The 27,908-nt window shown below is 39.6% G+C and overlaps 2 protein-coding genes across 2 annotated transcripts; both read left to right on the forward strand.

Annotated features, from left to right (window-relative positions):
- The first annotated feature begins 1,333 nt into the window (after window positions 1-1,333).
- On the forward strand, window positions 1,334-25,471 carry LOC109157362. The gene is made up of 3 exons (XM_019305264.1): window positions 1,334-2,500; window positions 7,037-7,047; window positions 25,460-25,471. The coding sequence occupies exon 1, from the start codon at window positions 1,334-1,336 to the stop codon at window positions 2,477-2,479; it is 1,146 nt and encodes a 381-aa protein (XP_019160809.1). The 3' UTR covers window positions 2,480-2,500; window positions 7,037-7,047; window positions 25,460-25,471.
- LOC109157730 (beta-glucuronosyltransferase GlcAT14A-like) lies at window positions 24,001-27,455 on the forward strand. The gene is made up of 4 exons (XM_019305575.1): window positions 24,001-24,994; window positions 26,315-26,390; window positions 26,482-26,597; window positions 26,670-27,455. Exons 1-4 carry the CDS (start codon window positions 24,484-24,486, stop codon window positions 27,182-27,184), a joined length of 1,218 nt encoding a protein of 405 aa, XP_019161120.1. The 5' UTR covers window positions 24,001-24,483; the 3' UTR covers window positions 27,185-27,455.
- The last annotated feature ends 453 nt before the right edge of the window (window positions 27,456-27,908 follow it).

Here is a 27,908-nt window from a genome sequence, read left to right on the forward strand (position 1 = left end):
GATTTCAATTGCTGAATCTATGAATTGCATATTTTCATATTATGGCTCCCGACATTAGAAAATATGAATCTAGTTATGAAAAACGTAAGAAACAAAAAAAAAATTTAAGAGTTACAACGATTACTAAGAGGGGAATTAGATAAGTTTGTAATTACAACGACACAAGTATCTTCTGAAAATCCAAATGTTGGTGTTGATGTTGAGAATGAAAATAATGTGGATAATTCACCCAACAATGATGATGGTGTTTTATATGAAATTGATATTTTTGATCCAACAAATTGGGATGGACTTGATTCGAAAATGATTGATTTATTAGTAATCAAAGGTCCTAAGAGAGATAATTCTATTGTAAAAGGTCCTAAAGATAAGTTTTCTAGGCGATTTAATGCAAATTTGTATGCTAGGGTCTTATCAAATGGAGAAAGATGTGATAGAGAATAGTTAGTTTACTCCAAAGAGCTTGATAGAGTTTTTTGTTTTTGTTGCAAAATCTTTAAAAATGGTATTGGTAGAGGTCAATTAACAAATGAAGGTTTCAATAATTGGGCTCATATTGGTGAAAGACTTCGAGAACATGAGACTTGTATGGAACATATTAAAAATATGATGACTTGGTATGATTTACGTCAAAGGTTTAAGAAAAATCAAACAATTGACAAAGTCGCTCAAAAATTAATTAAGAAGGAGAAAGATCATTGGAAAAGAGTTTTGTTAAGGATTATTTCTTTGGTTAAGTTTCTTGGCACACGTAATTTAGCCTTTCGTGGTACTAATGAGAAATTGTATGAAAATGGCAATGGAAACTTTTTAGGCTTAGTTGAGATGGTGGCCGAATTTGACCCTATTAACCAAGAACATGTTAGGAGTATTAAAAATGAAGAGATTTATTTTCATTATCTTGGTCATATGATTCAAAATGAACTAATATCTTTGCTTGCTTCCTCGATTAAATCTGAAATATCAAAAAAAATAAAGCAAGCAAAATACTTTTCTGTAATACTTGATTGTACTCCAGACATTAGCCATAATGAACAAATGTCATTAATAATAAGATATGTGGATGTCTCTACACATCAAGTTAACATTGATGAGTCCTTTTTAGGATTTTTTGAATGTGAATGATTCAAATGGACTAGGTATTTTTAGTACTTTGCAAGATGAATTGCACCTTCTTGATCTTAATATTTTTTATATACGTGGACAAGGTTATGATAATGGGTCAAATATGAAAGGTAAACATCAAGGTGTGCAAAAAAAACTTTTAAATGAAAATCCTAAAGCTTTTTATACTCCATGTGGTTGTCATAGTCTTAATTTAGTTTTATGTGATATGGCAAATGCTTGTAGTAAAGCCAAAGATTTTTTTGGAGTTATACAACGCATATATACAATTTTTGCAAAATCTACCAAGAGATGGGGTATTTTGAAAGATAATGTACATGGTTTAACTCTTAAGTCATTGTTTTCCACTCGTTGGGAGAGTCGTGTTGAGAGTGTTCAAGCAATAAGATTTCAAATGGTAGAAATACGAGAGGCTTTACTCCAGGTTGCAAATGTTGATGGTGATTCCTTAGTAAGAAGTGAAGCTAAATCTTTAGCAACAAATGAACTTAGTGATTTTGAATTTTTGGTGGCTATAGTAATATGGTTCCCTATATTGTATCGTATTAATTTTTTTAGCAAGTACTTGCAATCCAAAGACATGCTTATTGATGTTGCTTTTGAAAAAATTGAGGAGTTGATTTCTTTTTTTGAGGAATATAGAGAAAGTGGTTTTAATGATGCCTTGGATTCTGCTAAGGAAATTGCCATTAAAATGGATATAGATCCCTTTTTTCCTAAGAGACGTGAAATCCGTAGAGAAAAACAATTTGATGAAAATTCAAATGCATCATTAGAAGTTTCATTACCTGCAGAAGATTCATTTAGAGTTAACTATTGTCTTTTCATTGTTGATCAGGTCGTTGTTTCTCTTAAAAGTAGGTTTGAGCAATTTCAAGAATATGAGAAAATATTTGGTTTCTTGTTTAATTCTGACAGGTTAAATTCTTTAGATGATATGAATTTGAAGTCTTCCTGTAGTCGTCTTGAAAATGCTCTTAAGCATAATGGACATTCAGATATTAATAGAGATGAGTTGTATGTGGAGTTAAAACTAAGAAGAGAGTTGTATGGACATGAAAAAATAGGACCCATTGAAATTTTGAAAGATTTAAAATTGTTTGATTGTTATCCTAATGCGGTTATTGCATACAAAATTTTATTAACTATTCATGTTACTGTTGCATCTGCAGAAAGAAGTTTTTCCAAGTTGAAATTGTTAAAGTCCTACTTACGGTCTACAATGTCACAAGAACGACTCAATGGATTAGCAATGATATCTATCAAAAATGATTTTTTGGATAAAGTAGATTATGAAGAGTTGATCGATGAATTTGCATCAAAAAATGCTAGAAGGACATCTATTTTTAAATAAAAGATCTCTAGTTTCCATTATGTTAGAATTTTATTTATAATCAACAAAGTTGTTTGAATTTTTCTTCTTTATATTGAAAAATAATATATAAATAAAAATCATATAATTTATGGTATTGGTTTTAAATATTTCGCTTATACTTTTGATAGGAGCCGTAGGGCCTCATTTATTTATTAGAACGGGGCCACCAAAAAAAAAAAAAAAAAAAAAAAAAAAAAAACGGCACTGCCCTTACCGACTTCTTCTCAACCCATTGCTTTGTCATTTTCTTTAATGGTCTAATATGACTAACAGGATCAACTTGTGATGGTTTTAAGTACTGCATGTCAGCATGCTTTACTCTAAATGGAAGTGTGCATTTATGTTGCTTGCCCCCATTCTTCTCTTCATCTTCCATAAGTAATGGAGCAAACCTTCCACCTGAAACTAGGTTTGTGCTTGCACTAGCATCCGCAAGCTCTATCTTCCCATTTCGAGCAAGCTCCATGACTCTATCTTTAAAAACGAAGCACTTTTCAATTGGGTGGCCGATGAGACGGTGATATTTGCAATAGTTGAGGTCATCCACCCTAGAAGCTTCTTCGGGGCGCTTCATCTCAGGCAATTCAATTAATTTGAGTTTCATCAACTCGTCAAACATAGGAGAAACGTCAGAATCCAAGAATGGATATTTTTTCTCCTGCTACTCTTCAACAATTGTTTTTCTAGCTCCCCTTGATGGCCCGGGGAATGATCTCGGCTTGGGCTTCTCATCCACTTTGGTGAAAACCCGCATTGGTCCTGTCATCACGTTCATCGTCTCTTTCTTCTCTTGCTTTGGAAAAAACTTACTCCATTTGTTGACATCTTGGTTTGTAGGTGCCTTTGATGAGCTGAGCATACTTGACATGCTTAGTCCCCTATTGGCTTCAATACTCAATTCCATGTCATGAGCACGACTGGATAGTTCTTCAAATGTCCTGGGCTTGATTCCCTGCAAGATGTAAGAGAGCTCAAAGTGCATGCCTTGGATACACATTTCAATTGCGGAGCTTTGGGATATCCTCTCTTTACAGTTGAGACACAACTCCCTCCATCTCTCGATGAAGGTGCCCGCACGTTCACCCTTCCATTGGCGAGTGGTGGTGAGTTCCAAGAAGCTAACAGTCCTTCTTGTGCTATAGAAGCAGGTCAAGAACTCGCGCTCCATATCATTCCAGCTGTCAATGCAACCATGCTCCAGGTCGGTGTACCAATCAAAGGCAGTGCCCTTCAGAGAGCGGACGAATTGCTTGACGAAGATATCTCCGTATGTTCCTGCATCATTACAGGTTTCAATGAAGTGGGCGATGTGCTGCCTTGGGTTGCCTTTTCTGTAACACCCCGTGTTACGGCCGTTAATCCCGAATTAATTATTTAATTAATTCCATTAATAATAATTAAAAAGGATTTAATTTGATTATAAATCTCTTTAATTAATTAATGTGGTCCACCGCGGATCGTGGTCCCTTGCCTAAACTAGAGTCATAAGCCTATTAGAAATAAAGAAAGTGTACCTTTACTATTCAGATTATGATTAGGATTCTCTTTAATTAATTAATATGGTCCACCATGGACCATGGACCCTTATCCCTAAAAGAAGCCCTTAATCCTATAAGGAATAGAATTAGTAAACTCATACCATTCAGACCCTAATTAGGACTACTAAATATATATATATAAGGACATAGGAGACACCTAGAAGCCACACCACAATAATTATCACTACACAGGAATTCCCAAAGGGACTCCCCACCACCAAGCCTAGGGAGATCAAAACGATTGGAAATCTTAGGGAAGAACCTTAATAGCCAAGGGATGATTAATTAAGGCTAAGAGGTAACCCATGTCTCAACAAAACCTATTTTCTTCGCTATAATCCCCTTCATTGGCCTCCTTCTATATGCGTGTGTCTTGATTAATTCCTCTATGGTAATTGTGACATATTCTAGATGATTGATAAGATGATTTGTGTGTATTCTTGATAATCTTGATGATGAAAAGAGGTTCTTGATGTTGATGTAATGATTCTTGACAAATCTGGATATTTCTTGATATTAAAGACAAATTGTGATTTTGAGGATTTGGGAGGGATTAGAGACCTAGGATGAATTGGGAATTTGTGTTGTAATGTTCTTGATTTATATTTGGGGCGGGAATTCATATGTTCGGGTGTTGTTTATATTTAGAAGTCGTGATAGGATGAGTTATATGTGATTCTGGCTTTTAATCCGTTAATTGACTACGTGGTGTCGTTAATTGTGTTTAAAAGTGTCTAAGCATGGTTTCGGGTTCCACAAAGGATCCCGGGACGAAATATTGATGAATGAGTCAGTGGGGGTAGGTGGGGGTAGGGGTACCCACCACCTACCCGCTGCCCGAAGATCACCGCCGGGCAGCGGGCAGGCACCGGGCAGGCGTCCGCCCGCCGGCAACCCGCTGCCGGGCAGTGATCTCCGGCGGGCAGCCGGCGGGTGATCCCTCACCCACCGACTACCCGCTGGTTTGTGACCCCTCCCGGGTCCCCGGCTTCCCCGTTTGATGTCTCCCATTCCCCGTGGCGTCCCAACGGGCCCCGTTTGTTGTGCCTGAGTCTAGTTTGATGTTTCGGGTACCGTTCGTAGGATAAGTGAATCTTAGGAATTGCATGTTAGTTGAATTGGTAACCCGTTGACCTAGGTGGAAGTGGTATGAACCCCTTAGGACTATTCTTAGTATGTGAATGATCACACGTAAGCTTATTTATGTCTCCCCCTTCCCAATGTGCTAGGGGTGGGCACAAATCGGGTTAAACCCGAAAAAACGCGGGTTCGACCCGTTATGACCCGATTCGGGTCGGATTCGAAGTTGATCGGGCTGAACCCGTAATAAACAAGCCACAATAGCATTACAACGGTTCGGATTTCGGGTTTGAGGATTAAAATTCGAATCCGACCCGAAACCCGAAATTACCTAGGTATTTAAACTATAGTTTAGGGTTTAGAGTTCATTTTTCATAGTCTCAGATCCCCTGCGCCGCTCACCCCTCTCACTTTCTCCGTCTCTCACCTTCTTCACCACTCTCATTCCTTGCGCTCACCCCTCTCACTTTCTCTCTGTTTCTCACCTTCTTCACCTCTCTAAGCTCTAGCCCTCTCAACCTCTACATGCCTCCGTCTCTAGCTCTCCGCCAAGCCGCTTCTCCGTGGGACGATGACTCTATCTCCATCTACGGCTCTCCGCCTCCCGGTGACTCCGGTGAGTACCTCGTGTCGTCTCACTTTCTCACTTTCTAAGTTTTGATTTATTGTCTCAACTTATTCTCTCACCTCACAGGCCGAAAACCCTAGATATTCTTCGATCTGGTTAGCGTACAAGTAGATCCAGGGAGATCTCCTTCGAAGTTTCGAGTTTCTGGACCTCTCCGGTGATCATCTCTGACCATGAAAATCTAACAGGTACTTTACTACTTTATTAGTTTTTTTTTACATAAAAATTTAAAGTTCAACAGTTTTTTTTAATTTGTTTTCCCTTTGTATTAATTTTCCAAAGACATTTTTAATAATTCTTTCCAGAAATTGTTGGTCGTTGTACATTTTTTTTTCAACAAAAACTGTATTACAGTGTTTTTCATGTTCTTGGTTTTATTAGTCATTGCTTTATTTATAGATTTTATTAGTCATTGTTTTTGGTCTTCTTTAAATTTTTAAAATTTGTATTAGTTTTGGTTTTTTCATTTTTCTTCCAAAAAACAAGTTAGTATACACTATACAGTATTCTCTCCCATAAAATATTACATTTGTTCATTGTGAAGTTGTATTTTTTTCCTGATTTTTGTATTGTGTTGTTCTAAACTTCTGATTCAGTTAGTCAAAACTCAAAACCCAAATGCATTTGGTTTTTTTCCAGAAAATTTTAGTTTCAACATCATTTGGAAAATTTGTGACTTATTATAAAAGATTTAGGAATGTTATAAAAATTGTAATATTTTTTTCATAAAAATTAATTTAACAATTTAGGCCAGTGAGTAAAATTCACGGAGTTCATCAACATTTTGTGTTTATTTCTTCAAGTTCTGTAAGTTTAATTGAATTAACAATTTGTAAGTTGTAAAAGAAATTAAAATTGGCTGATGGAGATTTCAGTTGGGAAATATTAGAATATTAGTATGTTATTCTATTATTTGTCGTGTTCTCCCATGATTAGTATGTTAGTCTATTATTGTTGTTTGAGATAAATTAGCTTTACCGATTAACCTTTGTATATGTTATTGTGCTTCAAAATGTTATATTTTTATTTTATACTTTTATCAACAATAGAGCATATTTAAGTGCATATTAAATTAAAATTCAATTTATTTTTTCTCATTCATATTTTTTAAATTTGCAGGTTGCATTGTTATGGATGGAAATTTGCAAATCAGTGGTGGTGCATTGGTGGTATCAAAAGCTGCAAGCCTGCAATAGACAATTAAAAGCCTGAAAAACCAAACCAAAGCTGCTTTTGATTTTTGTTACCCCCAAAGCTAATTAATGCTTTTGATTTTGTTGCCCCCAAAAGCTAATTAATGTGTGGTTTAATACAGTTGGACACTTAAACGCATAGATATAATCAACTTGAGTGGAACTGAGTGGAAAAGAACGCAACATAAATAAACATTTTAACGGTTGAATTATCATCACTCAATTAATTTTTACAAAGTATAAATAATTTCATAGAAATCAGTAATATGTTACTCAATATTTATTAACTTCAAACAATGAATAACTATAAATGACACAACAAATCAATATTTATTCAGATTTTTGGAACAACTAGAATTTCGGGTATATTAGCCCGAACCCGAACGAAGACCGACCCGAAGCACCCGAACCCGATGCATGACTTCTTTATATCGGTTCGGTTTTCGGACTTGAAATTGTTCAACCCGAAATTGTTCGGGTGATCTAAATATAGGCGGGTCGAACCCGAACCCGACCCGTGCCCACCCCTACAATGTGCTATTATGTGTTATAATGTGTTATGTGATGCATGATTCCCCAATTTGGTTGCGATCAAACTGGCTATACGGGCAGTTGGATGGGTTGAGAACCATACCAACGGTTAACCAGGCCGGTTGCGATCGGTCAGGTATATAAATGTTATATTGGGCTGCAGTCCACTGTTTGGCTACTTATGAGCTGCGGTTCATTCTCCTGGCTGCGGTCAGTGATTCACTTCTTGGGCTGCGGTCCACATGGGCCTCGGTGCTATGACCCACCGGACCTGAACGCGCCAGGACGGTATGTAGGGCCAATAAGCCGAGGAAGGCTGTAGTCCACTGATCCGAGTAATCGGGGCGGTGTGTAGGTCTACGGCTGGCTGCGACCCACCGAGTGGTGGGACGACGGTGTGTAGGGCCATAGTCTCCAAGGATCTTCGCCCATCGACTGAGTATAGCTCCGCGGTGTGTCGGGCTTGATCCGCTATGGTCCACCGGCGTACCCATCGGCGGTGTGTAGGGTCGTAAGTCCCCCCTTGAAAAGGGGATCGCGGTCCATCGGCTGGGTGCGTCAGCGGTGTGTAGGATCGTGGTCCGACGTTGAGTTCGTCAGCAGTTCTCAAAGGGTTGGTTGCGATCAACTCCCCTCATACCACGGTACTGAGGTAGGGTGCTGCGGGGCCGTGTTAATGCTATAAGCATTAACCCTCATGTTCGGGGCATGTGATTGGTCCCGTGGCGCCATCAACGATTATGTGATATGAATGATGATTGAATGATGATTTTTTTGGAATTGAAAAGTGTTCTGCGACCTTAGATGCGTATTCCCTATGATGTTATCTCTACTTAACTGTTTATTATTGTTTGATGTGTTTATCCCTATTTGCTGAGTCTATTCCTGGTTTTTAAAACTAGTGTCTCTTAAGTATATATCTTCCTGCTTCAAAATGATTTTTGTATATCTATATATATCTATCTATAATGTATTTCAACGCGTTGGAGTGGGTTATCGGCATCATTCGCTGAATAGATATATTTGGCTTTCAGGCACAGCTGATTAGTCCCCAGAGCGCGCTAGAAGAGCTTGGAGTAGATAGATAGCTTTCCTTTTTGGCCTGCGTGCCTCAATGATGTATCGAGGATAATTAGTTAGTTTAGCCTGTGCATCTGAGTTCTCCAGCTCAGATGTGGCATAGCACCCCGCACCCTTACGTTTAATAATACTCTATTTTGGGATTTAATGAGAATTCACCTTTATTATATAAGTTTTAAAAGATTCAAAATTTCGGGGTGTTACAGTTAGTATCAGAGCCTAAGTTTGACCCTAGGATAAGACTCTTAAGATTAGACTTTAGGACATTAGGCTTGAACTCTAGGTATTTAGGAACATATGATTAAGGAATCTTAGGATGTGCGGTGAGATTGTGAGCCTACCTATCATTACATAACCTCCCCTCACTTTATCCCTCATTAATTTAAAGAATTTCCCCCTTCGCTTATCACATCAAGGTAAGGGTACAACACACTAACTCTTCATTCCACATACTTGCCCTAGAAATTTGTGATGTCCTTGCATGCTTTTACCTGCTTTGTTGCTTATCACTCTCTGATTATCATACTTGTTTATTTGCTTAAGCATATGTTCCTAATTGATTTTAGACCAAGTTAGGAACTGCATATTATTGCTTAACTATTTGATCATACATGTGTTATTAGGATATCTTTTATTTAATAAAGTATTTTGGAACTTGTAATTAGTAATTTTATTCGACATATAATAGCTCACTTTCCCTAATCATAATTGACCAATTACTTTAATAATTAACCTACTAAAAGCTTGATAAATACTTGCATAAGTTTGCATGGAGGAAAATTGTGGGGGCATAGCTTTAGTTAAGAAGGGTGAGAATGGGGTGTGTGATCCTTATGATATCTCATTGAATGTCTCCCGTGTCCCTTGTTAGTATCATTATAATATAATTTCCTAAGATTTTCCGTGCATTTAAATCCCTTTTATTGTTCATATGAGCGTGAAATTGTTTGGACTTAAATCTGTGCATTCTCGGGACTTTCCCGAAGTGATTCCTTCTTCACAGTCACGTTCCAGTGGGGCCTTGGCAGGAGGTCGACCACCCACCACGTGCCCACTGCCACGTTCCAGTGGGGACTTGACAGGCGGTCGACCGCCCACCTCGCGCCCACTGGTACGGTACGTTTTCTTGACTTCTCATTTTATTGATCCATTGTGCATTTGTGTGTCTTCCTTGGTACTTCTTATGTGTTTAACATATAAATAACAATCTAATGCTTGAACATGAAAATCGAATTATCTTCCTAATTGACTTGTTTCTATGTTACATAGAAATTCTAGGGACTAATTCCATTTCTAGGAATCTAAACCCTCAGATACATTGCGTATTAAGTTTCGACCCGAAATACAATCTGAGTAAGACCAGTAGAAACCTAAAACAAGTGGTCATCTAGAAATTATCCTTGGGAAAAATATATTGCATCCTCAAACTATCTTAAAACTATCCCTCTAGACCTTGGTCCATGTTGCATAATAGACCACAAGCTCCCCATACCCTGTTTAGGACCCTTTACCACTAAGATAAGGACCCCCTCTAAACAAACATTTATACATAAATAGGTACATCACTACTATTCTAAATATATCCCCCTAAAACTCCTATCATATATATACATCTAAAATATATAGTAAATCCCAAGTATATTCATATGCTACACTTACACCAAATTATTATTATTATTATTATTATTATTATTATTATTATTATTATTATTATTATTATTATTATTATTATTATTATTATTATTATTATTATTATCATCATCATTATTATTATTTTCATTTTTATTACACCCTAATCCTAAGTCACCTTGCCTAATCTTAAAAATGGTTACGTCATGTACGGTACGTCCCTATACGCTTAAATCTATATATATGTGTGTGTATAAACTTGTGAGCCTATAGAACATTCTCCCCTATTCATACGTATTCATATAAATTGTTACATTATATACAATAAATCCCTAGCCCCCAAACCATACACATGTACCCTAGCTACAATAATCTTACACACCCCTATAAGCCTGCCCTTAGCATATCCTAACCCTGAAATATCATCCCGTATAAATTACATCACTATTATATATATACATATATATACACATATCCTGGGATAACCCTAATTCTACTTTTCCCCCTCGCATGACCTCCCTATTACCACTCCTACCTTCCCTAAATAATTAAAAACTTTAACCTCATCATCAGGTCATCAATTGACTTAGGAATTAGCAACCAAGGGTCTTCAAACTCTAAAGTTGTTTAGGTATCCCGGGCTTCTAGAGGTAAGATTTATGCCTACCTAAAACCTAATTACCACTAAGATAAAAACTAATTTTCCTAAGTGCTTGTGTGATTAAATTCTCAAGATAGAACCTCTAGTACTTGTGAACCTAAGCTATCTTACTCGTAATTACTAAAATATTTGCATGCAAATTGCATGGTCCAAACTATAGGTCGGAATTTATATTTTTCATGTGCACTACATGTCAAAACACATAGCTCACGTGCTTACGTTAAAATACACACTTACCCGCATTCATGTATATATACAAAGCATGTTAGACAAAAACTGTATGTTATAAGACATCCCACTATACATATATGCAATATTATTAGTTACAAACAATCTGCATATAAGTGCCAATACTTGTTATGTGATCATCCACCGTAATCCATGGTATACAAAATAAAGATCCTAATTCTATTGTCTCCCCAGAATTTATTTACCCCATAAAAGGCAAGAACCTTCCTCCTAATTACTTATAATCTTTTCCTCAGAGCCTAATTTCCGCTATTTGAATAATTGTTATATGATTTATGACCTTCCTGAATTTATATGACAAAAAGTTTGGTTATGCCACGATACTAAGTACGTGAATTTAATTGTTAATCATGCACTAGAATAACATGTGGAATAATACATATGTGTGTTTTATGATTCTATAGGACTAGTTATTATTTAAAGACTTGAAATAAATCCACATACCTTCACACTCTATACCTATAGACTTAAGGAAATCGCATATTTAGCATAATTACAATTGAACACACATAGGCATGCCAACTTGCAGGTTTTGCATATAACATAAATAGTTAACTATCATACATGTTAGGCTTGTTATTTCGTAACTATGAATATTTGGTATAATCTGCTAAGCACAAAGATTAGACATAGATCCTACATAAACGGCACCTAGGCTCACAACATGTTACACTACACGATTAAACGTCTGCATCCATTCGTAAATGAGGTTCGCCCGTGTTGATACATGTGCATATACACTTTATAATGATTATGTGGCTATCCGAAACTGCACCCGCGTGGCATTTGCCTCTCATTTAGGTACATAAATAATTATATGATCGGTACAACTCATGATCCTATATGTTGAATCATTATAAAATAATTAAATGAGGAACATGCCACATGTAAGACTTCTATGTTATATATCAGTCACCCGTAGGACTTACATATTGTGTGTTGCATATTCGTAACCTTGTCATTTGGTGCTTTTTGCTAGCACAATAGTTAAGCTCAAACCCAGAAAATTTATGTGTGTATGTGTATATATTTCCCATATAATACTTTCCTTATGAACTACTATACTAATTCGGGCTCTTTACCCCAAAATGATTTCTAAGCTTCGGGGACGAAGCTTCTTGTAAGGGGGGGAGTGTGTAACACCCCGTGTTACGGCCCTTAATCCCGAATTAATTATTTAATTAATTCCATTAATAATAATTAAAAAGGATTTAATTTGATTATAAATCCCTTTAATTAATTAATGTGGTCCACCGCGGATCGTAGACCCTTGCCTAAACTAGAGTCACAAGCCTATTAGAAATAAAGAAAGTGTACCTTTACTATTCAGATTATGATTAGGATTCTCTTTAATTAATTAATATGGTCCACCATGGACCATGGACCCTTATCCCTAAAAGAAGCCCTTAAAACTATAAGGAATAGAATTAGTAAACCCATACCATTCAGACCCTAATTAGGACTACAAAATATATATATATATATATATATATATATATATATATATATATATATATATATATATATATATATATATATATATATATATATATATATATATATATATATAAGGACATAGGAGGCACCTAGAAGTCACACCACAATAATTATCACCACACAGGAATTCCCAAAGGGACTCCCCACCATCAAGCCTAGGGAGATCAAAACGGATGGAAATCTTAGGGAAGAACCTTAATAGCCAAGGGATGATTAATTAAGGCTAAGAGGTAACCCATGTCTCAACAAAACCTATTTTCTTCGCTATAATCTCCTTCATTGGCCTCCTTCTATATGCGTGTGTCTTGATTAATTCCTCTATGGTAATTATGACATATTCTAGATGATTGATAAGATGATTTGTGTGTATTCTTGATAATCTTGATGATCTTGATGATGAAAAGAGGTTCTTGATGTTAATGTAATGATTCTTGACAAATCTGGATATTTCTTGATATTAAAGACAAATTGTGATTTTGAGGATTCGGGAGGGATTAGAGCCCTAGGATGAATTGAGAATTTGTGTTGTAATGTTCTTGATTTATATTTGGGGCGGGAGTTCACATGTTCGGGTGTTGTTTATATTTAGAAGTCGTGATAGGATGAGTTATATGTGATTCTTGTTTTTAATCCGTTAATTGACTACGTGGTGTCGTTAATTGTGTTTAAAAGTGTCTAAGCATGGTTTCGGGTTCCACAAAGGATCCCGGGACGAAATATTGATGAATGAGTCAGTGGGGGTAGGGGTACCCGCCACCTACCCGCTGCCCGAAGATCACCGCCGGGCAGCGGCAGGCGTCCGCCCGCCGGCAACCCGCTGCCGGGCAGCCGGCGGGTGATCCCTCACCCACCGACTACCCGCTGGTTTGTGACCCCTCTCGGGTCTCCGGCTTCCCCGTTTGATGTCCCCCCATTTCCCGTGGCGTCCCAACGGGCCCCGTTTGTCGTGCCTGAGTCTAGTTTGATGTTTCGGGTACCGTTCGTAGGATAAGTGAATCTTAGGAGTTGCATGTTAGTTGAATTGTTAGCCCGTTGACCTATGTGGAAGTGGTATGAACCCCTTAGGACTATTCTTAGTATGTGAATGATCACACGTAAGCTTATTTATATGTCTCCCCCTTCCCAATGTGCTATTATGTGTTATAATGTGTTATGTGATGCATGATTTCCCAATTTGGTTGCGATCAAATTGGCTATACGGGCAGTTGGATGGTTTGAGAACCATAACAACTGTTAACCAGGCCGGTTGCGATCGGTCAGGTATATAAATATTATATAGGGCTGTGGTCCACTATTTGGCTACTTATGAGCTGCGGTTCATTCTCCTGGCTGCGGTCAGTGATTCACTTCTTGGGCTGCGGTCCACATGGGCCTCGGTGCTATAACCCACCGGACCTGAACGCGCCAGGACGGTGTGTAGGGCCAATAAGCCGAGGAAGGCTGTAGTGCACTAATCCGAGTAATCGGGGCGGTGTGTAGGTCTACGGCTGGTTGCGACCCACCGAGTGGTGGGACGACGGTGTGTAGGGCCATAGTCTCCAAGGATCTTCGCCCACCAACTGAGTATAGCTCCGCGGTGTATCGGGCTTGATCCGCTATGGTCCGCCGGCGTACCCATCGACGGTGTGTAGGGTCGTAAGTCCCCCCTTGAAAAGGGGATCGCGGTCCACCGACTGGGTGCGTCAGCGGTGTGTAGGATTGTGGTCCGACGTTGAGTTCGTCAGCGGTTCTCAAAGGGTTGGTTGCGATCAACTCCCTTCATACCGCGGTAATGAGGTAGGGTGCTGCGGGGCCGTGTTAATGCTATAAGCATTAACCCTCATGTTCGGGGCATGTGATTGGTCCCGTGGCGCTATCAACGATTATGTGATATGAATGATGATTGAATGATGATGTGTTTTGGAATTGAAAAGTGTTCTGCGACCTTAGATGCGTATTCCCTATGATGTTATCTCTACTTAACTGTTTATTATTGTTTGATGTGTTTATCCCTATTTGCTGAGTCTATTCCTGATTTTTAAAACTAGTGTCTCTTAAGTATATATCTTCCTGCTTCAAAATGATTTTTGTATATCTATATATATCTATCTATAATGTATTTCAACGCGTTGGAGTGGGTTACCGGCATCATTCGCTGAACAGATATATTTGGCTTTCAGGCACAGCTGATTAGTCCCCAGAGCGCGCTAGAAGAGCTTGGAGTAGATAGATAGCTTTCCTTTTTGGCCTGCGTGCCTCAATGATGTATCGAGGATAATTAGTTAGTTTATCCTGTGCATCTGAGTTCTCCAGCTCAGATGTGGCATAGCACCCCGCACCCTTACGTTTAATAATATTCTATTTTGGGATTTAATGAGAATTCACCTTTATTATATAAGTTTTAAAAGATTCAAAATTTCGGGGTGTTACATTTTCCATCAATCAGCTGGAACTTGGGAGGTTGATAGCCCAGAGGCATTTTCATTTCTTCAATCCCCTGAGTGTAGGCTTAGTGTAAGTGTATAAAGATTGTCTTCCCTTGAGCTTTCCTTTGATTGCTCCCATGATGTAGTCATTCAACTGCTCGACAGGTATCATGCCCTCAGAAATTGGAATTCTTTTCTCAGCGGGTGGTGGACGAGAGATTGTCTCTTCCATTTTTGGCCTACTTTGATGACGTGGTGACTCGAAATCAATCTCATCTTCTTGGGTTTGAGGCTGCTTCCCGGAAGCTCGACTTGTTTTGTCGTTTCTTCCGCTTTCAACTTTTTCATTGAGTTCATTGATCCTCCTTTCTTGGTCATGCATGAGCATAGTTATTCCCTCAAGAGATTTGGCAATGTTTGCTAGTTATTCATCCACCGAAGCCGCGTTTGTTGTCATAGTGGGCATGATTGTGTAGATGTGATTCCATTCCAGTGAGGTTCTCCGCAGAAGTGATGACTGTGATGAGCTTCCACTGCTTGGGGTTTTATTCGAGGGAGTATGGCTCGCAGGACTCTTGTTGCTAGGAGCTCCTTCGCTTGTAGGATTCTTGTTGCCAACAACTTCCATTGTAGCGGATGACCCCTTGTTACGTATAGCTCTTCATGACATCATGGAGCTTCTGTCAATCCTTCGAACGATGTGGCGAGCGATGTCCTGGGCCCCGTGCAGCTGCACTTCTAGGTTCCTCACTCGGCTCCGAGTCATTGCTCCTTCCACGTTTTGGCTGTCACCGGAACCGGCCACGGATGATGCCTTGGAGCGGGTAGCTTGACCGTAGGTAATCTTGGAGGAGGGATTTCTTGATGCCATTTGGATTCTTTCCTTATAGAGCCCGCGAATCAACAGTGAAGAGATGAGAGGCAGAGTAGTCCCGCGTGGGCGTGCCAAAATCTGTAAACACAAAAAAGTAAACCTTGTATATATTAGACAAAATTCCTTGTAAAGTGTATGTATAATTCAATATGCAGGTACAAAATCTCTGTCTAGTTCTCTGATTCTTCACTGACGTTATCTATTGAAGTGCATCTGAGATTCAAATAGCGTAGCCTCCGGGATTCAATTGGCGCGTGCCTCCGGAATTCAAACGGCGTAGCTTCCGGGATTCAACTGGCGCGACTTTTAGCAACGAACGTCAAGAATTTAGAAACGATCAACCCTGCAAAGTTTCAAAACACATGCAATGGATTCAAGTCGCCTTAAGATCCTCAAATGCCTTCAAAAGACTTCAAGATCTTCGAGACAATCAATTTTGCAAAGCTCCAAAATACCTACAATGGATTCAAATTGCCTGCAAAATCAACAAAAATGCCTTCAAGTCTTCAAGCGTTCTTCAATGCCTTCAAGCTCTTCAAATGCTCTAGTTGTTCTTTAAATACTCTCAACTCCTCAAGTCTTCAAGTTGTAGTTTTTTGAAATGAAAATGAAGGCCTTATTTATAGCTATAGGCCTAACCAAAATCCCTCAACCAACTCCCCTTTTTAATTATTTATTTATTTATTTATTTATTTAAGAGAATGAACCTTGCCCAAAATAAAGTCTAGGTTCATTATTCTATCATCTAATTCAAATTCAAATTAAATTATAATTATTTAATTCAAATATAATAAAATTATATTATATTTAAATTATAATTATAATTCAAATTCAAACATGAAATGGGCTTGGACCAATTAATTAATTAATTAATTCAATAGCCCAAACCAAATTTAATAGGACTAATTAAATCAATTTAATTTCTATGACCCAATTTAAATTGTCCCAATAACAATCTCAACATCGGCTCAATAACAATTTTGTCAGCCCAATTGTCGGGTTCAAATTTTCTGTGTCTACAATTCCATCTCTTCTCCCTGTACTTTTTAAGATCATATGACGTGAACTCCATTTATTGTTGGGATATGCGGGCATGCATGCATACTTACCAGATTGAAAAATTAACGCATGTGATCGTCGTTGGCAACTTTCTTCCTCTCTAGCTCTCTTAGGATTGGTTGCCAACAAAAAATTTGCCGAACGGAGTCTTTCTGATTTTGGGATCATATCCCAAAAGAGTTCCGCAAGAGTTTTTTGTATTTTGAGATGAGAAAAGGCGCATAATCCTGCAAAGAAGACTTAACTTCCGATATGATGCAAATGCGGGTACCTTTCGAAACACATCATGTAGACTACTACGGCGCACATAGACATGAATGTTTCTGCTTTCACGTAGCATTGGTTTGCCAATACATCCACTAACTCCAACAGCCATATCAATACTTAGAATCTTTGCATCAAGAACATCAACATCGATTGTAGAAGGATCTTGAGATGGACATTGCTAACTGAGATTTTGAGCTTTCCATTCCTAGATGTATTTAATGATCTCAGTCGAGAATTTCCAGCAGCTGGATTTCCTCCAAGCTTTGATCTTGCTTGCGCCCAAGGGTGGACGATTCTGCCTCTTGCAAGACATTGTAAACATGGACTCCATTATCTTGCAGGACACATGGACTCAACATGGTTACAAGCTAAAACAAAGGATCTAGCTGTGTATCAAATAAATCAGGGAGACTATTTCGCATAACCTCCTCAAAGCATGGACTTCACTGGGAGCACGATACCAACATTATGGCTTCCCCAAAGCAGCAGACCAATGTGATCCTCATGTCAATGAATGTGGTATCAATAGCTGGATAAATCTCAAAAGAGATCCAGTACAGAGTAGCGATACTCTAGAGTCTTTTCGGAGATCTCCGACTCAGTTTTGTCTTCCTAGGTGCGAACGTCGCCGCAATGACCAGCTATCCCATCTAAAATCTGAGTCGACTCTAAGCTTGACGATGCGGCAGCAGCGACGAAGTGACCGAGAGCGCAGTCGACTGCGCGGCATCAACGCTATTTTCAATGATATTAATTATAGTCGGCAAAGTGGATGCATTTCTCCTCTGATGGGAAGATCACGGGAACGTTGTGATCAGCATGGTGGGAATCTAGAAGAGGAGTTAAATGTGTAGTTTGCAGTCCGGGGTCGACCGACAATAACTTGATCTGATCTCTCTCGACCAACAATAATTTTCTCTCCTCCTCCACGTAAAAATCTCCAACTGGATCGAACCAAATCTGCGAGAAACCATCTGATCTAACGTATGGATCAGATCGCCTGCTTGATATATGGAAGAGAAGGAGATCGTGTAAGGCTGCCACTCCTTTACTGATGATCTAAGATAGATGGCCAACGATAAATTGATTCGATATATCTCGAACAACAATTCTCTCCTCCTCCACGTAAAAATCTCCCAGCTAGATTAAACAAACTCTGCGAGAAACCGACCGATCTGACCTGCGGATTAGATCGCCTGCCGGTCGTCGCCATCCTCCGTAGCAGTAACAGTCCCTTGGATCTTGCCATACATGTATACAAACACAGGCATGGATTTTTGAAAACTCTTTACCGCATCTTTCCTGCTCTGCCGGCGACTATGCTAGGAAGTCCGCTGCGATCACGAACGGCCGCGCGGTGGTACGATGGTGGAATCCTGAGCCGTCATCGTCTGCGGTGGATCACGGAGATTTGTTTGTAGGGGCAGACTGGAGAGGTGCGAGATTTGTCCCTTCTCTCCTACCTAATTGGGATCAACCAAGTGTCGAGCCCATTTGTGGCACACGGGTAATCCTCGATCAGAAGCTTTACCCCGTGCCATTATTATTTTCATTGCAAGTTTTTGAATCCTGGATGTCGCCAATGACCTGTTATAAGGACCGCACAAAACTGTGATGATTGATCTCTCTGGCGAGGATGACGAAACACGAAAATCGGAGAACATGCTTTTCTCGTTCTTCACGGGTGTGAACATCGGGGAATACGTCGCTGCTCATCAACTGGATTTCCTTGGGCGGTGTAACACCCCCTAAAAACAAGCTATTTAAAAGCCTTAAACATGCAGATAACACAACTAAACAACAAACACAGCGGAAGACTAAAAAATAACTAGATAAACATAAATCCAAGTCATGGGGTGTTATGCCACGTTCACCAACAAGGATGAACGCTACGGCAATATCTGCATTGTTTACAACTATCCAAAGTCTCAAAAGTCTACAACTAGAGCGGCATACAGGCAATAAAACAAACGGGAGAAGCTATGCTAACAGGCACTAGACTGTGCACTCGCCTAGACATCACCTGAAAGAACACAATAAAACATGGGATGACGCCCGGTCAACGAATAATGCTGGTAACCCACCAATACATGTGAAATATCATACATAGATAGATATAAGTTGTAAAGCCATTTTCGAAACGGAATACATAAGTATATAAGTGCAAAACCAAGAGCAACAGTCAACACAAGACTCAACACTCTCAACAAGGATATGGGAACACATCCCAAAACCACAAAGGACAACAACAACTCAAAAGGATAAAGATAAGACCAACGACAACACATGCCTTTGTGACTACACACGTCACAAGAAGAGAACACACAACCATGGCTACACAAGCCATCATGACATCACTCATCACGAGTTGATATGCCTTCCTTATGCCCGGTTCCAACCTTATGGCTACCCCCAACCTTATTTCTTCTTCCAACCATTACCTCTAGGACCCCTGTACTTCTTAGTCCAACCTTTTCCCTCCGAGGACCGTCGTCCCCATCCGCCGACAAATCTACCGATTTCATAGTACACGAGGGTACCGATCACGCACACGGCAACACATGCCTCTCCCAAGAAATACATGAACCTGACACACAGGTCACAACTCCATAATCACGTCACGGCCACCACGAGGACCGCTGCAATACCTTGGTGACTAGTGTCCCATACCACTAATCGTGCAATCCAGGTAAAGCCACACACACATCACACCTCATCAGGAATCAATCAACGGATCACAACGAAGATATGAAACCATACTCAATCAAGGAATGGGTCATAGCCCAACAACAACAACGATGAATAACACAAGTTATCATTGACCAATAGGAAGGTACAAACAACACACATGCTAGCATTTAAACACCGAACTAGCATGCTTATCAAATGGGTAAACCAAACGTAGTTCCGAAGAACACACAAGACTCATCACGGTTCAACGAAACACAATGTTGAACACTTAGCACGATTCAAGACACCAAAACCTACATGGATACCTACCATATAGTTCTAGACATACGAAACATCAAGAAGACGCTCAAATAGTTCCACAAAAGAACATCGGGAAGTCAAACGACCAAATACTGAGTCAAAAGAATCACGGGGAACAAATCCCCCAACAACCAACATAACGTACCCGCGGGTACAGGCTCCTTCACACCGTGTACCCCGCGGGTGGGCGGCGGGTTGGACCTCTACCCGTCGTTCCGCCCGCGGGTACACCCCTATACCACAATACAACATTTCGCGGATTTTCTTCTCCAAACTCAAATTCAAGTCCAAAACATGCCAAATCTTACCAAATACAACAAAATGACTTGAATCAAAGGAAATGCCAAGCAATGGCACACAAGAACCCTAAACACAAGCTCTATATATGCATTTTCACAAGATCATGCATCAACACTCACATTTCATAGCAAAACACATGTAGAATCCAAGAAATATTCACATAGGTAAGCAAAATAGATTTTGTAGAGCATGGGTTACCTCTTGTAGACTAAAGACTTCACTTTACACCTCAACAAGCTCCTCACTAGGCTCACCTTCCAAACCCACTTCAAGAACACACCAAAAGATCATAAAGATCCTATCTTTAAGAAAAGACACCTTAGATAAAACCAAAAACACAAGATGAACTTAGATCTTACCCTCCTAGATGCCCAAATATAAGAAAGGTTGAATCTTAGGAGCAACTCTTGAAGTTTTGGTAAGGTTCCAACTTGGCTTGGAAGAAAAGCTACTCACCTTTTAGAGAGAGGGTGGAGCTAGATTTTTAGAAAAGTGTAAGGATAGAATGAAGGTGGTCTACTAGGTTAGGTTACATTACCAACAACAAGTGAAAGGTCAAGAATTCCCTTACTAACATAAGTGTAAGGAACAAGGGAACTCCTTACAAAGCTTCAAGGTACAGCTTTGACTTTGGGGTTGACTAATCAATTACTAGTCCCCAAGTATTGAATTTTCAGGATTTTAGGAATTAAATCACCAATTGAAATAGGATTAATTACTCAATTAATCCATTAATTGAATTTGGATTTCGGGGTGTCACAGGCGGCATTTGGGTGACTTTGATGGCGGTGGCAAAGGCGTTGTGATCTCTAGAGATCGATGTTCAAAAGGGTTGTCGTCATTCTAACACCATCGTGAATGTGATAGTTGATCGTGATAGTCGTATTAGACCAAAAGTAGAGAGCAAGCTCGAGCCTGTATAGCTGCTCTCAACAAGAGCACCAATGATGGATTTAATTAACCCGGGGTGGCCCGAATTATTAAAGCCGGATAAGAATACGAATAGGAAATAAATAAAACGATATTGTAAAGGCCGTGAAGACTGTATATCGTATTATATGCCGTAAATAGGCTATTACAATGGTTTGCTCAGGACAAAGTATGTAAGGTAATGAAAATGAACATGTCCTGTCTAACTTAAATATAAGCTACTTATACAAAGGAAATTCCCACCAGTTAGGGCTAAATTTGTGGTGGGCCACGGGACTAAGTCAGGCCCATACGGTGGGCCACAAGACTAAGTCAAAGCCCATCATTCTGGGCCCGAAGACAAGCTCCAGGCTTGAGGCTCTTCTTGGGCTGCTCGGGTTATACATTTCCGGATCCCGGGTCCCTATTATTATTGGCTCATTTTCAATATATCCATCAGCTTAGATGTACAGTAAGATGAATAGCTGGAAGAATGAAAATGTTGTAAACTACTAGCTAGGCTCAATAGGCTCCACCTCTGGTGATGGGCCAGGTCTAGGAGGATCAGTTTTTATATCGTGGACCGCGGTGTATAATCGATTATGCACCGCGCATCAAAACGGCGTCGTTTCTTTAAGTAAAGAAACGGCGCGATGTTAGTGTTAACAGAGTGACACTACAGTGTATCTAAACCGACACTGCCTCACGTATTATTTTTATATTATCAAATGAAACTACAGTTATATCAAAATGATACTGTATTTGTGGTGAAATGAAACTGCAGTATATATAAAATGAAATTGAATAACATTTCACATATTTGAGTGTATATTGTACATTGAAGCTGTAATTATATCGAAATGATCATGTAGTTGTGTTTTAATGAAACTATAGTGTATATAAAATAAAATTAAATAACATTTTCACACGTAGGAACGTCTTCTCTCCCAATTAGGGTTTTTTCTCTCCATCTCTCCCAATTAGGGTTTCGACTTTTCCGAACGAAGGCAGCACGATCTCGGCCGGTATCCGGCAGGGAAGACGATAACAGTGATCGGCATGGCAACTCCCACACGGCAGCAGCGTGATGGTGGTGTGGCAAGGATGACGGAGCGGTGGGCTGATTTAGTTCTTGAAGATGAAGAAGAAGGGGTGATGGCCGAAGGGGTAGGGCAGTCAGTGATCGACGATATAACGACAGTTTATTCGGTCATTGGGAGATTCTTGACGGCCAAGCTAATTAAAACTGAGTATATGCGGCAGGTACTTGCGTCCGTTTGGATGCCGGTGATGGGGATGAGAGTTACGGAGATGCATGCAGGTTTGTTTCTCTTTGCTGTTTATCATGAAACAGACATGATACGGGTGCTGGAGGAGGGGCCCTGGTCTTTCGAGAACCATACTCTTGTGTGCAGACAGGTCCCAGATGGAATGCTTCCGGGGGAGGTAAAATTGGATACTGTTGATATGTGGGTGCAGGTTTATGATTTGCCGGTTGGATATACTGATAATAAAATCTTGGAGCAGATTGGGAATTATGTTGGAAAGTTCATCCGGTGTGATAACCGTTAAGTTGGTGGACCGATAAAAATTTTTTATCGGGTTCGAGTGGCGGTACCGGTGGATAAACCTTTGAAACGGCGCATGAAGTTGATCCGTAGGGACAGAACATGGGGATTGGTTAATCTGAAATATGAGCGTTTACATAATTTTTGTTTCTATTGTGGGATGCTTGGACACCTGGAGAAATTTTGTTTGAAGGCACGAGTGTCCGGTCTCACTCCGGAATACTACCCTTATGGACCGTGGATGAGAGCGAGGCAGAATAGGGGGCCCAGGCAGGTTGGTGCGGCGTGGCTATTACCACCGCTAGAGGGGACCGGATTGATGAATGGTAACCGCCAGAGAGTGGAGGGAACTGCTTCCTCCGATGATAGCCAAAGTGATATTCGGATGGCGGCATCGGATGATGATGTGGCGGAGGGTGTGGTGGCCTCCTCGAAACGCCGTCGTGCGGTGGGGGGCCAAGATGGAGGAGAGACGGATGTGGATAGTGGTTCAAAAAACTTGCATATGGCGGGAACTGGTGCCCAGTCCCGCCCGAACCAATGAGTACTTTGAGCTGGAACTGCCGTGGCTTGGGTAATCCACGGACAGTTCAGGCAGTTGTGGACATGGTGTCCCGTAAGAAACCCAACTTTGTATTTTTAATGGAGACTATGGTGGTCTGGGATCATGCAGAGAGACTCCGGATAAAGATTGAGTTTGATGGCCTTTTTTATGTTGACAATGTAGGAGTGAGGGGTGGTATGGTGTTACTGTGGAGGAAAAACAATACGGCTAGCTTGTTGGGTTAATCAAAGAACCATGTGGATGTAGAGGTGAGTATGCCAGGGTTTGATAAGTGGAGAATGACAGGATCATTTGACTCAAATTAATAATTTCGCTATAGTCGAAGGACCATTTCGGTAATTAACTCCTTTAAATATTAAATACATATTGAAGAAAATTCAGACAAGTTAAATTCAACCGTGACAGAAGTGCAGAATGATGGATCTCCATGCACAGAAGTCCACGCCACCATCTAGCGAGTCAATGAAACTCTACCCTTCTGCCGTCACCCATCAGTGCTTCTCAGAAAAGCACCGACTCTTTTCTTATCACGCTCCCCTTCTGCGACTGGGCAATACTAGTTCACATGCTATGCATTGTGTTCTTAACTATTTTTTTTTTTCAAAATCTGCAGCTCTGAATTGAAGCTATTTCTTGTTCAACCTCCAATGCATCAAAGATCTCCACCTCCTCCCTAGTCCCTACCTTCAAACCCCATCATCCAACAGACATTCTCTCTCATTTCATTACCAGTTTCAATGAGCCAATTCTTGAATCTGATTTTCTTTCAAAAACCCACCCCTTTTTAGTTGATTGTGTTTAATAGTACCCAGAATTTTGTTTTTTAAGATTTCAGTTCAGAGGCAAAGATCTGGATTAAACCCATTTGCAGACATAAATCCCAAATTTTTCCTTAGTGTCCAATCCTATTGTTTTCTTCAATACTCTCATGCCCCAAGAGTTGTATAGCAATCAAGAAAATGGGGGTAGAGAAGAAATGGCTATATGCACTCTTCTCTATAGCCTTTGTATCACTTGTAATATTCCTGTCCTGCATTTCTGGCTTTAGATCCTCATACTATGCAATCCCCTCCCACCGGTCTTTTGCCTCCACCGCCGTGCACCGTGGGCCGGGCAATCCCCCGGCCTTCGCCTACTTCATTACTGGTGGCATGGGAGACGCCGACCAGATGTTTAGACTGTTGTTAGCTGTTTATCATCCTAGGAATAGGTACTTGTTGCACATGGGAGCAGACGGCGGTGAAGAGGAGAGGGAGAGGAGGAAGTTGGGGCTGCTTGTGGAGTCTGTGCCTGCAATTCGGGCTTTTGGGAATGTGGATTTGATTGGGAAGCCAGATTCTTTAACTTATATGGGCTCAACAAACACTGCTGCAATTCTCAGGGGGGCTGCAATTTTGTTGAAGATGGAGAGTGGATGGGACTGGTTTATTACTCTTAGTGCTATGGATTACCCACTGATTACCCAAGATGGTATGTATGGATTTCCATTTAATTTGATGTTCTTATATAGCTTGCAGGTAATGGATGATGAGATTGTTTGGTAAATAGCTGTTTGATTGGGTTAGTGAGTTTGACTAGTTGATAGCATTAGATGATGGTAGAAAAGTATTTTGCTAAATTAGCTGTTAGGTAATAGCTGATTACTTTTAAGTAGCTTTTTTGTAATTTAGCATTTTGGAGCAATAAGTTGTTACCAAAATTAGTTAATCAAACACTCGTATCGATTATTTAACAAAGTCAAACAGCTAATAGTCGTCAAATAAGCCAAAATTGGTTGATAGACTAACTATTTTACCAAACAGGGCCGATATGTTTAGGTAATTGTTGGGCTGAGGTCAGTAAGGGCCAAGTCCAGCACCATGTTACGTTGTCGGTGGAGGTTGATAAAAGGCTAAACCCAGCACTCTACCTCTCGAAAATGAATAGCAGTATAAGAAAATAAAGTTGCACCTTTGCTACTAGCTATAGTTTAGTTTTTGGCGCAGTGGTAAAGGTTTGATACTCAATATTGTCTTGAATTCTTATGATTCTAAAAAGTTGTGTTGAAACTTATCATAAGTGAAAAGAGTTCTTGCAAGATTTTGTTGAATTTTTCTGTGGATTGGTATGAAGTAGTCCAGCACTACTAGCTAGAATAGTATTGCAAGGAAGATGTTTTTTGATTTCTAAACCAGACTAAAAAATTAAATCCAATCAATTAGTTAGTCTAACCCATGACCTTAAAAATTCATATATTCTTTCTTATTTTTTCAATGTGGGATTCTTAACAGATATGTTATTCATTGCTGCCCTAGAATAAAGTTTCTCCAGTGTAACATACTCCTTATAAGAATTGCAAACAATAAATTCGTAGCGTGTATTCATCATATACATACTGTATGCACTTAGGAAAAGCAATACATGTTCAGAACCTAGCCATTTCTGTTTGTACACACCAAATGAAACAGTTCACTTACCTGGTGTTGGGACAATTTTTTCACCTAAAAGAGGACTCGACAATTTAATTGAGCCCGAACTTCTTGAATAGCAAGTCTTGCTGATATCTTGATCATAAAAAGAAAATTTACGAGAGGTATAAAAGTGAGGATTTTAGTATGCTAGTCAATTGTGTCATTTTATATGATGGAAGATCTGATTATGGTTTAGCTCTATTCTGTTCATGTTCTTTTGTTATATTTTTCATTGCTTCTATATAATAAAAGCTTGTGTGCAATCTTACCGGGTCTTCTAACTTTTAGAGAACTTGTCTATATGACTTAACATTTGTAATCGTTTTTGATTTGCTTTCAGATTTATTTCACGTCTTCTCAACTGTTAAGAGAGACCTAAATTTTATTGACCATACCAGTGATCTCGGATGGAAAGAGTAGGCAATCCCGCTAATTTGTAGTAAATGATATGGATATATAGTATGTGCCCAAAATTCTAATGTTTTATTTTATGCAATGTCATTGCAGGGATCAACGGATTCGACCCATAATTGTTGATCCTGGGATTTACTTGACAAGGAAAACCCAGATTTTTTATGCCACTCAGAAAAGACCTATGCCTGATTCTTTCAAAGTCTTCACTGGTAACATTCTCCTCTTTGCATATACTGTTAATTAATCTTCGTTACCATTGATTAAGATTTATCGTTTTCCAGGCTCTCCATGGGTTGTTTTAAGCCGTTCCTTTCTTGAGTTCTGTATTTTGGGTTGGGATAATCTTCCCAGAAGGCTTCTGATGTATTTTACTAACTCCGTTTTGTCACAAGAGTTCTATTTCCACTCTGTTATTTGCAATTCGCCCGAGTTCAAAAACACAACAGTTAATGGTGACCTGAGGTATTTTGTTTGGGATAATCCACCTAAGATGGAGCCCCACTTCCTAAACGCCTCGGATTTTGACGGCATGGTTCAAAGCGGTGCTGCTTTTGCAAGGCGGTTCAAGAAAGATGACCCGGCACTGGATATGATTGACGAGCATATCCTCCATCGCAGCCCTAACCAAGTCACTCCGGGTGCGTGGTGCACTGGCAGGAGGAGCTGGCTGATGGAGCAATGCTCAAAATGGGGCGATGTCAATGTTTTGAAGCCGGGACCTCAAATGGAAAAGTTGGGGTCATCCGTAAACAAGCTCCTCGACGACTGGAAATCACAGTCAAATCAATGCAGATGACTGCTGTCAAGGTGCAATTTTGGTCCTTTTCCTACAATTCATTTTTGGGCAATTCTTCAAAGTCGGGTACTTTTGGTTCTGTTTTTCTGGGTGATGATAGATGTCATAATATCGTGGGTAATGGTGATCTAGACATTGTGTATGTTGGCTTACTGAACTAGAAAAGGTTGTTGTTTCTTAAAATTCTTGGTCCCTTACAGATATGTATAAAATCATGCATTGTTGTATATTACCCATTCTTTGCAATATGGAGAAAGACTTGTATTGGTAAGTAGGGGTTAAATGCAATAGTTTTGAGTGTTGAAGCTGAGTTTAAGTTTTATGACAGAACACCATCAGTTGTGGCATTTATGAGTGTGTTCAATGTAACTCAAAATTGAATTCATATAGTGTGTTCAATGTAACTCAAAAATGGCATTTTAAAACTTCGCGAATAAGGATTACAGAGGATCAATATTTCAAGACATTAACTGAGTCAGCCACAGCGCAACCTCAGTGTCTAGGCAGCACAAAGCAACAAGCGATGAGGATGATTGTTGGAGATTACATTTAAGGATGTTGGTTTTTGCCTTGCTATTTGTCCCACATTGATTTCTTAGAGACACATTTCTCATCATTTAAATGTCACTCATTTTGGAGTCTTTGAAATCTTTTCATGAGAGGGAAAGGAGGGGTTCCTCCGTGCGTGCTATCGCATGCGTGGTGGGGTTGAAGTTTTACGCGG

Source organism: Ipomoea nil, unplaced genomic scaffold, assembly GCF_001879475.1.
Source record: "Ipomoea nil cultivar Tokyo-kokei standard unplaced genomic scaffold, Asagao_1.1 scaffold0298, whole genome shotgun sequence".
NCBI classification, from domain to species: domain Eukaryota; kingdom Viridiplantae; phylum Streptophyta; class Magnoliopsida; order Solanales; family Convolvulaceae; genus Ipomoea; species Ipomoea nil.

Coding starts and splice junctions, on each gene's coding strand:
- LOC109157730 (XM_019305575.1), top strand. CDS start 24,484: ATGGGGGTAGAGAAGAAATGGCTATATGCACTCTTCTCTATAGCCTTT. Junction 24,995..26,314: donor CCCACTGATTACCCAAGATG/GTATGTATGGAT, acceptor ATTTGCTTTCAG/ATTTATTTCACGTCTTCTCA. Junction 26,391..26,481: donor AGTGATCTCGGATGGAAAGA/GTAGGCAATCCC, acceptor ATGTCATTGCAG/GGATCAACGGATTCGACCCA.
- LOC109157362 (XM_019305264.1), top strand. CDS start 1,334: ATGGCAAATGCTTGTAGTAAAGCCAAAGATTTTTTTGGAGTTATACAA.